This window comes from Argopecten irradians, chromosome 3, assembly GCF_041381155.1.
Source record: "Argopecten irradians isolate NY chromosome 3, Ai_NY, whole genome shotgun sequence".
Taxonomy (NCBI): Eukaryota; Metazoa; Mollusca; class Bivalvia; order Pectinida; family Pectinidae; genus Argopecten; species Argopecten irradians.
In genome coordinates, this window is record NC_091136.1 from 62,268,962 (window position 1) to 62,283,728 (window position 14,767).

At 43.3% G+C, this 14,767-nt stretch overlaps 1 protein-coding gene across 2 annotated transcripts in view; it reads right to left on the reverse strand.

Annotated features, from left to right (window-relative positions):
• Positions 1 to 64: 64 nt before the first annotated feature.
• Positions 65 to 14,767, reverse strand: part of LOC138319318 (protein stoned-B-like) — a 40,845-nt gene continuing 26,142 nt past the window's right edge. For both annotated transcript variants that reach the window (XM_069262388.1, XM_069262389.1), the window contains exon 3: positions 65 to 7,539. In XM_069262388.1, coding sequence (XP_069118489.1) covers positions 7,280 to 7,539 — 260 coding nt within the window. In that variant the 3' untranslated portion in view covers positions 65 to 7,279. The remainder of the gene's footprint in view (positions 7,540 to 14,767) is intronic.

Below are 14,767 nucleotides of genomic sequence, written 5' to 3' on the forward strand. Positions count from 1 at the left end.
CTAATAACATGATTAATGTTAAAACCTCAGATCTATGAATGTAAAGTATAACAGGAAACTCAGATCTTACAATAACATATAATAGGTATATACAAATGTAACAAATACATTTGCTCACTTAAAAATGAATAAATAATTAACTTGAACACTATAAATTTGTGGAGTAGAGGCACTGCCAGTTTCTATACAGAGAAGTCATTCTCTCCACATATAACCATTGACCAAAACAGTGCTAACAAGGAAAGTTTACTCTTTATAATTGTAATTTACAATGAAAACAACTTGATCTCATGTATAATGTTTGATTATGTAGTAAAATTGCTGCAGTGAAAATGGAATCAGTAAGTCAATTATTTTTCTCCACTCTTACCTTAGCCATACTCCCTACCTAGAAATAAACATACTGACAGTCTGGTGCCTACAGTCCTATAGTTACAAGGCTGAAGGTTAACCTACAAAGACTTACTGGCGGTCTGGTGCCTACAGCCCTATAGTTACAAGGCTGAAGGTTAACCTACAAAGACTTACTGGCGGCCTGGTGCCTACAGTCCTATAGTTACAAGGCTGAAGGTTAACCTACAAAGACTTACTGGCAATTGGGTGCCTACAGCCCTATAGTTATAAGGCTGAAGGTTAACCTACAAAGGCTTACTGATAGCCTGGTGCCTACAGCCCTATAGTTACAAGGCTGAAGGTTAACCTACAAGGCTTGCTAGCAGCATGGTGCCTACAGCCCTATAGTTACAAGGCTGAAGGTTAACCTACAAAGGCTTACTGGCAGCTTGGTGCCTACAGCCCTATAGTTACAAGGCTGAAGGTTAACCTACAAAGGCTTACTGGCGGCCTGGTGCCTACAGCCCGATAGTTACAAGGCTGAAGGTTAACCTACAAAGGCTTACTGGCAGCCTGGTGCCTACAGCCCTATAGTTACAAGGCTGAAGGTTAACCTACAAAGGCTTACTGGCAGCCTGGTGCCTACAGCCCTATAGTTACAAGGCTGAAGGTTAACCTACAAAAGCTTACTGGCGGCCTGGTGCCTACAGCCCGATAGTTACAAGGCTGAAGGTTAACCTACAAAGACTTACTGGCGGCCTGGTTCCTACAGCCCTATAGTTACAAGGCTGAAGGTTAACCTACAAAGACTTACTGGCGGCCTGGTGCCTACAGCCCTATAGTTACAAGGCTGAAGGTTAACCTACAAAGACTTACTGGCGGCCTGGTGCCTACAGCCCTATAGTTACAAGGCTGAAAGTTAACCTACAAAGACTTACTGGCGGCCTGGTGCCTACAGCCCTATAGTTACAAGGCTGAAGGTTAACCTACAAAGACTTACTGGCGGCCTGGTGCCTACAGCCCTATAGTTAAAAGGCTGAAGGTAAACCTACAAAGGCTTACTGATAGCCTGGTGCCTACAGCCCTATAGTTACAAGGCTGAAGGTTAACCTACAAAGACTTACTGGTGGCCTGGTGCCTACAGCCCTATAGTTACAAGGCTGAAGGTTAACCTACAAAGACTTACTGGCAGCCTTGTACCTACAGCCCTATAGTCACAAGACTGAAGGTTAACCTACAAAGGCTTGCTAGCAGCCTGGTGCCTACAGCCCTATAGTTACAAGGCTGAAGGTTAACCTACAAAGACTTACTGGCAGCCTGGTGCCTACAGCCCTATAGTTACAAGGCTGAAGGTTAACCTACAAAGGCTTACTGGCAGCCTGGTGCCTACAGCCCTATAGTTACAAGGCTGAATGTTAACCTACAAAGACTTACTGGCGGCCTGGTGCCTACAGCCGTATAGTTACAAGGCTGAAGGTTAACCTACAATGACTTACTGGTGGCCTGGTGCCTACAGCCCTATAGTTACAAGGCTGAAGGTTAACCTACAAAGACTTACTGGCAGCCTGGTGCCTACAGCCCTATAGTTACAAGGCTGAAGGTTAACCTACAAAGACTTACTGGTGGCCTGGTGCCTACAGCCCTATAGTTACAAGGCTGAAGGTTAACCTACAAAAGACTTATTGGCGGCCTGGTGCCTACAGCCCTATAGTTACAAGGCTGAAGGTTAACCTACAAAGGCTTGCTAGCAGCCTGGTGCCTACAGCCCTATAGTTACAAGGCGAAGGTTAACCTACAAAGGCTTACTGGCGGCCTGGTGCCTACAGCCCTATAATTACAAGGCTGAAAGTTAACCTACAATGGCTTACTGATAGCCTGGTGCCTACAGCCCTATAGTTACAAGGCTGAAGGTTAACCTACAAAGACTTACTGATGGCCTGGTGCCTACAGTCCTATAGTTACAAGGCTGAAGGTTAACCTACAAAGACTTACTGGTGGCCTGGTGCCTACAGCCCTATAGTTACAAGGCTGAAGGTTAACCTACAAAGGCTTACTGGCAGCCTGGTGCCTACAGCCCTTTAGTTACAAGGCTGAAGGTTAACCTACAAAAGACTTATTGGCGGCCTGGTGCCTACAGCCTTATAGTTACAAGGCTGAAGGTTAACCTACAAAGGCTTGCTAGCAGCCTGGTGCCTACAGCCCTATAGTTACAAGGCTGAAGGTTAACCTACAAAGGCTTACTGGCGGCCTGGTGCCTACAGCCCTATAATTACAAGGCTTAAAGTTAACCTACAATGGCTTACTGATAGCCTGGTGCCTACAGCCCTATAGTTACAAGGCTGAAGGTTAACCTACAAAGACCTACTGGCAGCCTGGTGCCTACAGCCCTATAGTTACAAGGCTGAAGGTTAACCTACAAAGACTTACTGGTGGTCTGGTGCCTACAGCCCTATAGTTACAAGGCTGAAGGTTAACCTACAAAAGACTTATTGGCGGCCTGGTGCCTACAGCCCTATAGTTACAAGGCTGAAGGTTGACCTACAAAGGCTTGCTAGCAGCCTGGTGCCTACAGCCCTATAGTTACAAGGCTGAAGGTTAACCTACAAAGGCTTACTGGCGGCCTGGTGCCTACAGCCCTATAATTACAAGGCTGAAAGTTAACCTACAATGGCTTACTGATAGCCTGTTGCCTACAGCCCGATAGTTACAAGGCTGAAGGTTAACCTACAAAGACCTACTGGCAGCCTGGTGCCTACAGCCCTATAGTTACAAGGCTGAATGTTAACCTACAAAGACTTACTGGCGGCCTGGTGCCTACAGCCCTATAGTTACAAGGCTGAAGGTTAACCTACAAAGACTTACTGGTGGCCTGGTGCCTACAGCCCTATAGTTACAAGGCTGAAGGTTAACCTACAAAGACTTACTGGCAGCCTGGTGTCTACAGCCCTATAGTTACAAGGCTGAAGGTTAACCTACAAAGGCTTACTGGCAGCCTAGTGCCTACAGCCCTATAGTTACAAGGCTGAAGGTTAACCTACAAAAGACTTATTGGCGGCCTGGTGCCTACAGCCCTATAGTTACAAGGCTGAAGGTTAACCTACAAAGGCTTGCTAGCAGCCTGGTGCCTACAGCCCTATAGTAACAAGGCGAAGGTTAACCTACAAAGGCTTACTGGCGGCCTGGTGCCTACAGCCCTATAATTACAAGGCTGAAAGTTAACCTACAATGGCTTACTGATAGCCTGGTGCCTACAGCCCTATAGTTACAAGGCTGAAGGTTAACCTACAAAGACTTACTGATGGCCTGGTGCCTACAGTCCTATAGTTACAAGGCTGAAGGTTAACCTACAAAGACTTACTGGTGGCCTGGTGCCTACAGCCCTATAGTTACAAGGCTGAAGGTTAACCTACAAAGGCTTACTGGCAGCCTGGTGCCTACAGCCCTTTAGTTACAAGGCTGAAGGTTAACCTACAAAAGACTTATTGGCGGCCTGGTGCCTACAGCCTTATAGTTACAAGGCTGAAGGTTAACCTACAAAGACTTACTGGCGGCCTGGTGCCTACAGCCCTATAGTTACAAGGCTGAAGGTTAACCTACAAAGACTTACTGGTGGCCTGGTGCCTACAGCCCTATAGTTACAAGGCTGAAGGTTAACCTACAAAAAGACTTATTGGCGGCCTGGTGCCTACAGCCCTATAGTTACAAGGCTGAAGGTTAACCTACAAAGGCTTGCTAGCAGCCTGGTGCCTACAGCCCTATAGTTACAAGGCTGAAGGTTAACCTACAAAAGACTTACTGGCGGCCTGGTGCCTACAGCCCTATAGTTACAAGGCTGAAGGTTAACCTACAATGGCTTACTGATAGCCTGGTGCCTACAGCCCTATAGTTACAAGGCTGAAGGTTAACCTACAAAGACTTACTGATGGCCTGGTGCCTACAGTCCTATAGTTACAAGGCTGAAGGTTAACCTACAAAGACTTACTGGTGGCCTGGTGCCTACAGCCCTATAGTTACAAGGCTGAAGGTTAACCTACAAAGGCTTACTGGCAGCCTGGTGCCTACAGCCCTTTAGTTACAAGGCTGAAGGTTAACCTACAAAAGACTTATTGGCGGCCTGGTGCCTACAGCCTTATAGTTACAAGGCTGAAGGTTAACCTACAAAGGCTTGCTAGCAGCCTGGTGCCTACAGCCCTATAGTTACAAGGCTGAAGGTTAACCTACAAAGGCTTACTGGCGGCCTGGTGCCTACAGCCCTATAATTACAAGGCTGAAAGTTAACCTACAATGGCTTACTGATAGCCTGGTGCCTACAGCCCTATAGTTACAAGGCTGAAGGTTAACCTACAAAGACCTACTGGCAGCCTGGTGCCTACAGCCCTATAGTTACAAGGCTGAAGGTTAACCTACAAAGACTTACTGGTGGTCTGGTGCCTACAGCCCTATAGTTACAAGGCTGAAGGTTAACCTACAAAAGACTTATTGGCGGCCTGGTGCCTACAGCCCTATAGTTACAAGGCTGAAGGTTGACCTACAAAGGCTTGCTAGCAGCCTGGTGCCTACAGCCCTATAGTTACAAGGCTGAAGGTTAACCTACAAAGGCTTACTGGCGGCCTGGTGCCTACAGCCCTATAATTACAAGGCTGAAAGTTAACCTACAATGGCTTACTGATAGCCTGTTGCCTACAGCCCGATAGTTACAAGGCTGAAGGTTAACCTACAAAGACCTACTGGCAGCCTGGTGCCTACAGCCCTATAGTTACAAGGCTGAATGTTAACCTACAAAGCCTTACTGGCGGCCTGGTGCCTACAGCCCTATAGTTACAAGGCTGAAGGTTAACCTACAAAGACTTACTGGTGGCCTGGTGCCTACAGCCCTATAGTTACAAGGCTGAAGGTTAACCTACAAAGACTTACTGGCAGCCTGGTGCCTACAGCCCTATAGTTACAAGGCTGAAGGTTAACCTACAAAGGCTTACTGGCAGCCTAGTGCCTACAGCCCTATAGTTACAAGGCTGAAGGTTAACCTACAAAGGCTTGCTAGCAGCCTGGTGCCTACAGCCCTATAGTAACAAGGCTGAAGGTTAACCTACAAAAGACTTATTGGCGGCCTGGTGCCTACAGCCCTATAGTTACAAGGCTGAAGGTTAACCTACAAAGGCTTGCTAGCAGCCTGGTGCCTACAGCCCTATAGTAACAAGGCGAAGGTTAACCTACAAAGGCTTACTGGCGGCCTGGTGCCTACAGCCCTATAATTACAAGGCTGAAAGTTAACCTACAATGGCTTACTGATAGCCTGGTGCCTACAGCCCTATAGTTACAAGGCTGAAGGTTAACCTACAAAGACTTACTGATGGCCTGGTGCCTACAGTCCTATAGTTACAAGGCTGAAGGTTAACCTACAAAGACTTACTGGTGGCCTGGTGCCTACAGCCCTATAGTTACAAGGCTGAAGGTTAACCTACAAAGGCTTACTGGCAGCCTGGTGCCTACAGCCCTATAGTTACAAGGCTGAAGGTTAACCTACAAAGACTTACTGGCAGCCTGGTGCCTACAGCCCTATAGTTACAAGGCTGAAGGTTAACCTACAAAGGCTTGCTAGCAGCCTGGTGCCTACAGCCCTATAGTTACAAGGCTGAAGGTTAACCTACAAAGGCTTACTGGCGGCCTGGTGCCTACAGCCCTATAATTACAAGGCTGAAAGTTAACCTACAATGGCTTACTGATAGCCTGGTGCCTACAGCCCTATAGTTACAAGGCTGAAGGTTAACCTACAAAGACTTACTGATGGCCTGGTGCCTACAGCCCTATAGCTACAAGGCTGAAGGTTAATCTACAAAGACTTACTGGCAGCCTGGTGCCTGCAGCCCTATAGTTACAAGGCTGAAGGTTAACCTACAAAGACTTACTGGCGGCCTGGTGCCTACAGCCCTATAGTTACAAGGCTGAAGGTTAACCTACAAAGACTTACTGGTGGTCTGGTGCCTACAGCCCTATAGTTACAAGGCTGAAGGTTAACCTACAAAGACTTACTGGCAGCCTTGTGCCTACAGCCCTATAGTTACAAGACTGAAGGTTAACCTACAAAGACTTACTGGCAGCCGGGTGCGTACAGCCCTATAGTTACAAGGCTGAAGGTTAACCTACAAAGACTTACTGGTGGCCTGGTGCCTACAGCCCTATAGTTACAAGGCTGAAGGTTAACCTACAAAGACTTACTGATAGCCTGGTGCCTACAGCCCTATAGTTACAAGGCTGAAGGTTAACCTACAAAGACTTACTGGCGCCCTGGTGCCTACAGCCCTATAGTTACAAGGCTGAAGGTTAACCTACAAAGACTTACTGGTGGTCTGGTGCCTACAGCCCTATAGTTACAAGGCTGAAGGTTAACCTACAAAGACTTACTGGCAGCCTTGTGCCTACAGCCCTATAGTTACAAGACTGAAGGTTAACCTACAAAGACTTACTGGCAGCCGGGTGCGTACAGCCCTATAGTTACAAGGCTGAAGGTTAACCTACAAAGACTTACTGGTGGCCTGGTGCCTACAGCCCTATAGTTACAAGGCTGAAGGTTAACCTACAAAGACTTACTGATAACCTTCTGTCCTACATACTAAGGTTTAACTAATCTCTACTACCTAACTCTAATCAGGAAGTTCACATCAGGCACTGTACCTTCATTCCTACACAGCACATAAGTCTCTGATAGTCTTACTCTTTCTAGTACATTCTACTTAACACAACATCTGAGGTACCATTGCTGGGAAAGGTTCCACACATTTTAAAATGTCAAACATTCTAGGGCACATTATACAGGATACTATCCATCATATCGGTACACCCAGCAGCAACAACTAGGATAGCTACGGAGAGTCACAGGCATAGAGTCCCATCATAATCATCTACCATAGCCATGGCCAGTCTAGAGGGTCAGTGTGGTACGTAGTGGTCAGCCATCACTACCAGGACTGCCCTTGGTCACCTCGTTGATATGGTCAATCTCTATGCGGTACTGGTATTTGGCGATGTAGCGTACCCACTTATCTGGAGGATTCGGGTTCTCCACCGAGATGGAGCGAACCTGAGACTGTGACACTGTACACGAGGGCATTGTAAATTCCACCTCAGCATGTTGCTCAAATTTATCTGGAATCTCATCATGTGGTCCAAACTCTAGGGTCATTCTAAACAGGTGGCTCTTATAGGCTCCTGAAATGGGAAAAAACATGTCCTCATAAAAAAAATATGACAAAGTCTTAACGTAACATGAAGTACATTGTATATTTGAATCTGTCTTTAGTTTTTCAGAATAGCGGCTATCCCATACTCATTCAAACAAAACAAACCCATACCCACATTTGTTGGACCTGTACCCATGGCAGTTTGGCAAACTATCATAAAATATAGAGTTTGTGTAGTTATTTATGATTTGTGATTTATATAGGCCTAATATGTAAATTGGTCGGTAAACATGTTTCATGATTACTACAAGTAAGTGGTCATGATACGGTATGCAAGATATTCATTTCCCCAGTAGATTTATACATTTTCAGTAAATTCACATTTTTGAAATCCCTCTTGTGTATATTATTCTGTAGCTTACCGTATCTATGGTACTTTTTCTGTCAAAGTTCGAATTAAGAATAAAGAACAAATTGATGTCACATTTTTGTTATACTCCATGCAATCATTAATTCACCACCAACTCAACCCCTACCATTAGATTGGTGTAACGGTACAACTCAACCCCTACCATTAGATTGGTGTAACAGTACAAATCAACCCCTACCATTAGATTGGTGTAACGGTACAACTCAACCCCTACCATTAGATTGGTGTAACGGTACAAATCAACCCCTACCATTAGATTGGTGTAACGGTACAAATCAACCCCTACCATTAGATTGGTGTAACAGTACAAATCAACCCCTACCTTCAGATTGGTGTAACAGTACAACTCAACCCCTACCATTAGATTGGTGTAACGGTACAACTATCAACCCCTACCATTAGATTGGTGTAACGGTACAACAAATCAACCCCTACCATTAGATTGGTGTAACAGTACAACTCAACCCCTACCATTAGATTGGTGTAACGGTACAAATCAACCCCTACCATTAGATTGGTGTAACAGTACAAATCAACCCCTACCTTCAGATTGGTGTAACGGTACAAATCAACCCCTACCATTAGATTGGTGTAACAGTACAAATCAACCCCTACCATTAGATTGGTGTAACGGTACAAATCAACCCCTACCATTAGATTGGTGTAACAGTACAACTCAACCCCTACCATTAGATTGGTGTAACAGTACAAATCAACCCCTACCATTAGATTGGTGTAACGGTACAAATCAACCCCTACCATTAGATTGGTGTAACAGTACAAATCAACCCCTACCATTAGATTGGTGTAACGGTACAAATCAACCCCTACCATTAGATTGGTGTAACGGTACAAATCAACCCCTACCATTAGATTGGTGTAACAGTACAAATCAACCCCTACCTTCAGATTGGTGTAACGGTACAAATCAACCCCTACCATTAGATTGGTGTAACAGTACAAATCAACCCCTACCATTAGATTGGTGTAACAGTACAAATCAACCCCTACCATTAGATTGGTGTAACGGTACAAATCAACCCCTACCATTAGATTGGTGTAACAGTACAAATCAACCCCTACCATTAGATTGGTGTAACGGTACAAATCAACCCCTACCATTAGATTGGTGTAACAGTACAAATCAACCCTACCATTAGATTGGTGTAACAGTACAAATCAACCCCTACCATTCAGATTGGTGTAACAGTACAAATCAACCCCTACCATTAGATTGGTGTAACAGTACAAATCAACCCCTACCATTAGATTGGTGTAACAGTACAATCAACCCCTACATTAGATTGGTGTAACAGTACAAATCAACCCCTACCATTAGATTGGTGTAACAGTACAAAATCAACCCCTACCATTAGATTGGTGTAACGGTACAACTCAACCCCTACCATTAGATTGGTGTAACAGTACAAATCAACCCCTACCATTAGATTGGTGTAACAGTACAAATCAACCCCTACCATTAGATTGGGTGTAACAGTACAAATCAACCCCTACCATTAGATTGGTGTAACAGTACAAATCAACCCCTACCATTAGATTGGTGTAACGGTACAACTCAACCCCTACCATTAGATTGGTGTAACGGTACAACTCAACCCCTACCATTAGATTGGTGTAACAGTACAAATCAACCCCTACCATTAGATTGGTGTAACGGTACAAATCAACCCCTACCATTAGATTGGTGTAACAGTACAAATCAACCCCTACCATTAGATTGGTGTAACGGTACAAATCAACCCCTACCATTAGATTGGTGTAACAGTACAAATCAACCCCTACCATTAGATTGGTGTAACGGTACAAATCAACCCCTACCATTAGATTGGTGTAACGGTACAAATCAACCCCTACCTTAGATTGGTGTAACGGTACAAATCAACCCCTACCATTAGATTGGTGTAACGGTACAAATCAACCCCTACCATTAGATTGGTGTAACAGTACAAATCAACCCCTACCATTAGATTGGTGTAACGGTACAAATCAACCCCTACCATTAGATTGGTGTGTAACAGTACAAATCAACCCCTACCATTAGATTGGTGTAACAGTACAAATCAACCCCTACCATTAGATTGGTGTAACGGTACAAATCAACCCCTACCATTAGATTGGTGTAACAGTACAAATCAACCCCTACCATTAGATTGGTGTAACGGTACAAATCAACCCCTACATTAGATTGGTGAACGTACAAATCAACCCTACTTAGATTGGTGTAACAGTACAAATCAACCCCTACCATTAGATTGGTGTAACAGTACAAATCAACCCCTACCATTGATGGTGTAACAGTCAATCCCCCTACCATTAGATTGGTGTAACAGTACAAATCAACCCCTACCATTAGATTGGTGTAACAGTACAAATCAACCCCTACCATTAGATTGGTGTAACAGTACAACTCAACCCCTACCATTAGATTGGTGTAACAGTACAAATCAACCCCTACCTTCAGATTGGTGTAACGGTACAAATCAACCCCTACCATTAGATTGGTGTAACAGTACAACTCAACCCCTACCATTAGATTGGTGTAACGGTACAAATCAACCCCTACCATTAGATTGGTGTAACAGTACAAATCAACCCCTACCATTAGATTGGTGTAACAGTACAAATCAACCCCTACCTATTAGATTGGTGTAACGGTACAAATCAACCCCTACCATTAGATTGGTGTAACAGTACAAATCAACCCCTACCATTAGATTGGTGTAACAGTACAAATCAACCCCTACCATTAGATTGGTGTAACAGTACAAATCAACCCCTACCTTTAGATTGGTGTAACGGTACAACTCAACCCCTACCATTAGATTGGTGTAACAGTACAAATCAACCCCTACCATTAGATTGGTGTAACGGTACAACTCAACCCCTACCATTAGATTGGTGTAACAGTACAAATCAACCCCTACCATTAGAATTGGTGTAACAGTACAACTCAACCCCTACCATTAGATTGGTGTAACGGTACAAATCAACCCCTACCATTAGATTGGTGTAACAGTACAAATCAACCCCTACCTTCAGATTGGTGTAACAGTACAAATCAACCCCTACCATTAGATTGGTGTAACAGTACAAATCAACCCCTACCATTAGATTGGTGTAACAGTACAAATCAACCCCTACCTTCAGATTGGTGTAACGGTACAAATCAACCCCTACCTTCAGATTGGTGTAACAGTACAAATCAACCCCTACCATTAGATTGGTGTAACAGTACAAATCAACCCCTACCATTAGATTGGTGTAACAGTACAAATCAACCCCTACCATTAGATTGGTGTAACAGTACAAATCAACCCCTACCATTAGATTGGTGTAACAGTACAAATCAACCCCTACAATTAGATTGGTGTAACAGTACAAATCAACCCCTACCATTAGATTGGTGTAACAGTACAAATCAACCCCTACCATTAGATTGGTGTAACAGTACAAATCAACCCCTACCATTAGATTGGTGTAACGGTACAACTCAACCCCTACCATTAGATTGGTGTAACAGTACAAATCAACCCCTACCTTCAGATTGGTGTAACAGTACAAATCAACCCCTACCATTAGATTGGTGTAACAGTACAAATCAACCCCTACCATTAGATTGGTGTAACGGTACAAATCAACCCCTACCATTAGATTGGTGTAACAGTACAAATCAACCCCTACCATTAGATTGGGTGTCAAACCTTAGATTTGGTGTAACAGTACAAATCAACCCCAACCCCTAAATCAACCCCTACCTTAGATTGGTGTAACAGTACAAATCAACCCCATTAGATTGGTGTACAGTACAAATCAACCCCTACCATTAGATTGGTAACAAGTGTCAAATAACCCCTACCTTCAGATTGGTGTAACAGTACAAATCAAAACGGTACAAATCAACCCCAACCCCCTCAACCCCCATTAGATTGGTGTAACAGTACAAATCAACCCCTACAGATTGGTTGTGTAACAGTACAAATCCAACCCCTACCTTCAGATTGGTGTAAACAGTACAAATTCAACCCCTACCATTAGATTGGTGTAACCCTCAAACTTATATTGGTGTAACGGTACAAATCAACCCCTACCATTAGATTGGTGTAACAGTACAAATCAACCCCTACCATTAGATTGGTGTAACAGTACAATCAACCCCCCAGTACAAATCAAACCCTTAGCCCTTTAGATTGGTGTAACCCACCCCTTAGATTGGTGTAACAGTACAAATCAACCCCTACCATATAGATTGGTGTGTACAAATCAACCCCCTTACATTTAGATTGGTGTTACAAATCAACCCCTACCATTAGACATGGTGTAACTGTACAAATCAACCTTCATTAACAGAGAGTCAGGTAATATAGGATGTGTATTACCCCTAGACTGGTCTTACCTTCATTTAACAGAGAGTCAGGTAATATAGGATGTGTATTCCCTAGACTGGTCTTACCTTCATTAACAGAGAGTCAGGTAATATAGGATGTGTATTCCCTAGACTGGTCTTACCTTCATTAACAGAGAGTCAGGTAATATAGGATGTGTATTCCCTAGACTGGTCCTTACCTTCATTAACAGAGAGTCAGGTAATATAGGATGTGTATTCCCGTAGACTGGTCTTACCTTCATTAACAGAGAGTCAGGTAATATAGGATGTGTATTACCCTAGACTGGTCTTACCTCTCAGGTGTTAACAGAGAGAGTCAGGTAATATAGGATGTGTATTCCCTAGACTGGTCTTACCTTTGTTAACAGATTAGTCAGGTAATATAGGATGTGTATTCCCTAGACTGGTCTTACCTTCATTAACAGAGAGTCAGGTAATATTAAGGTTGTGTAATAGATGTGTATCTTCAATAACAGAAATAGTCAGTAATATAGGATTCCCTAGACTGGTCTTACCTTCATTAACAGAGAGTCAGGTAATATAGGATGTGTATTCCCTAAACTGGTCTTACCTTCATTACCAGAGTCTCAGGTAATATAGGATGTGTAATTCCTAGACTGGTCCCTTGACCTTCATTAAAACATATAGGTTATTATTGGGTGTATTCCCTAGACTGGTCTTACCTTCATTAACAGAGAGTCAGGTAATATAGGATGTGTATTCCCTAGACTTGGTCTTACCTTCATTAACAGAGAGTCATGGTAATATAGGATGTGCTTACCCTTCATTATACAGAGAGTCAGGTACCTAGACTGGTCTTACCTTCATTAACAGAGAGTCAGGTAATATAGGATGTGTATTCCCTAGACTGGTCCCTTACCCTTCATTAACAGAGAGTCAGGTAATATAGGATGTGTATTCCCTAGACATGGTCTTACCTTCATTAACAGAGAGTCAGGTAATATAGGATGTGTATTCCCTAGACTGGTCTTACCTTCATTAACAGAGAGTCAGGTAATATAGGATGTGTATTCCCTAGACTGGTCTTACCTTCATTAACAGAGAGTCAGGTAATATAGGATGTGTATTCCCTAGACTGGTCTTACCTTCATTAACATGAGAGTCAGGTAATATAGGATGTGTATTCCCTAGACTGGTCTTACCTTCATTAACAGAGAGTCAGGTAATATATCAGGATGTGTATTCCCTAGACTGGTCTTACCTTCATTAACAGAGAGTCAGGTAATATAGGATGTGTATTCCCTAGACTGGTCTTACCTTCATTAACAGAGAGTCAGGTAATATAGGATGTGTATTCCCTAGACTGGTCTTATCTTCATTAACAGAGAGTCAGGTAATATAGGATGTGTATTCCCTAGACTGGGTCTTACCTTCATTAACAGAGAGAGTCAGGTAATATAGGATGTGTATTCCCTAGACTGGTCTTACCTTCATTAACAGAGAGTCAGGTAATATAGGATGTGTATGATTCCCTAGACTGGTCCTTACCTTCATTAACAGAGAGTCAGGTAATATAGGATGTGTATTCCCTAGACTGGTCTTACCTTCATTAACAGAGAGTCAGGTAATATAGGATGTGTATTCCCTAGACTGGTCTTACCTTCATTAACAGAGAGTCAGGTAATATAGGATGTGTATTCCCTAGACTGGTCTTACCTTCATTAACAGAGAGTCAGGTAATATTAGGATGTGTATTCCCTAGACTGGTCTTACCTTCTTCATTAACAGAGAGTCAGGTAATATAGGATGTGTATTCCCTAGACTGGTCTTACCTTCATTAACAGAGAGTCAGGTAATATAGGATGTGTATTCCCTAGACTGGTCTTACCTTCATTAACAGAGAGTCAGGTAATATAGGATGTGTATTCCCTAGACTGGTCTTACCTTCATTAACAGAGAGTCAGGTAATATAGGATGTGTATTCCCTAGACTGGTCTTACCTTCATTAACAGAGAGTCAGGTAATATAGGATGTGTATTCCCTAGACTGGTCTTACCTTCATTAACAGAGAGTCAGGTAATATAGGATGTGTATTCCCTAGACTGGTCTTACCTTCATTAACAGAGAGTCAGGTAATATAGGATGTGTATTCCCTAGACTGGTCTTACCTTCATTAACAGAGAGTCAGGTAATATAGGATGTGTATTCCCTACGACTGGTCTTACCTTCATTAACAGAGAGTCAGGTAATATAGGATGTGTATTCCCTAGACTGGTCTTACCTTCATTAACAGAGAGTCAGGTAATATAGGATGTGTATTCCCTAGACTGGTCTTACCTTCATTAACAGAGAGTCAGGTAATATAGGATGTGTATTCCCTAGACTGGTCTTACCTTCATTAACAGAGAGATCCCAGTAATATAGGATGTGTATTCCCTAGACTGGTCTTACCTTCATTAA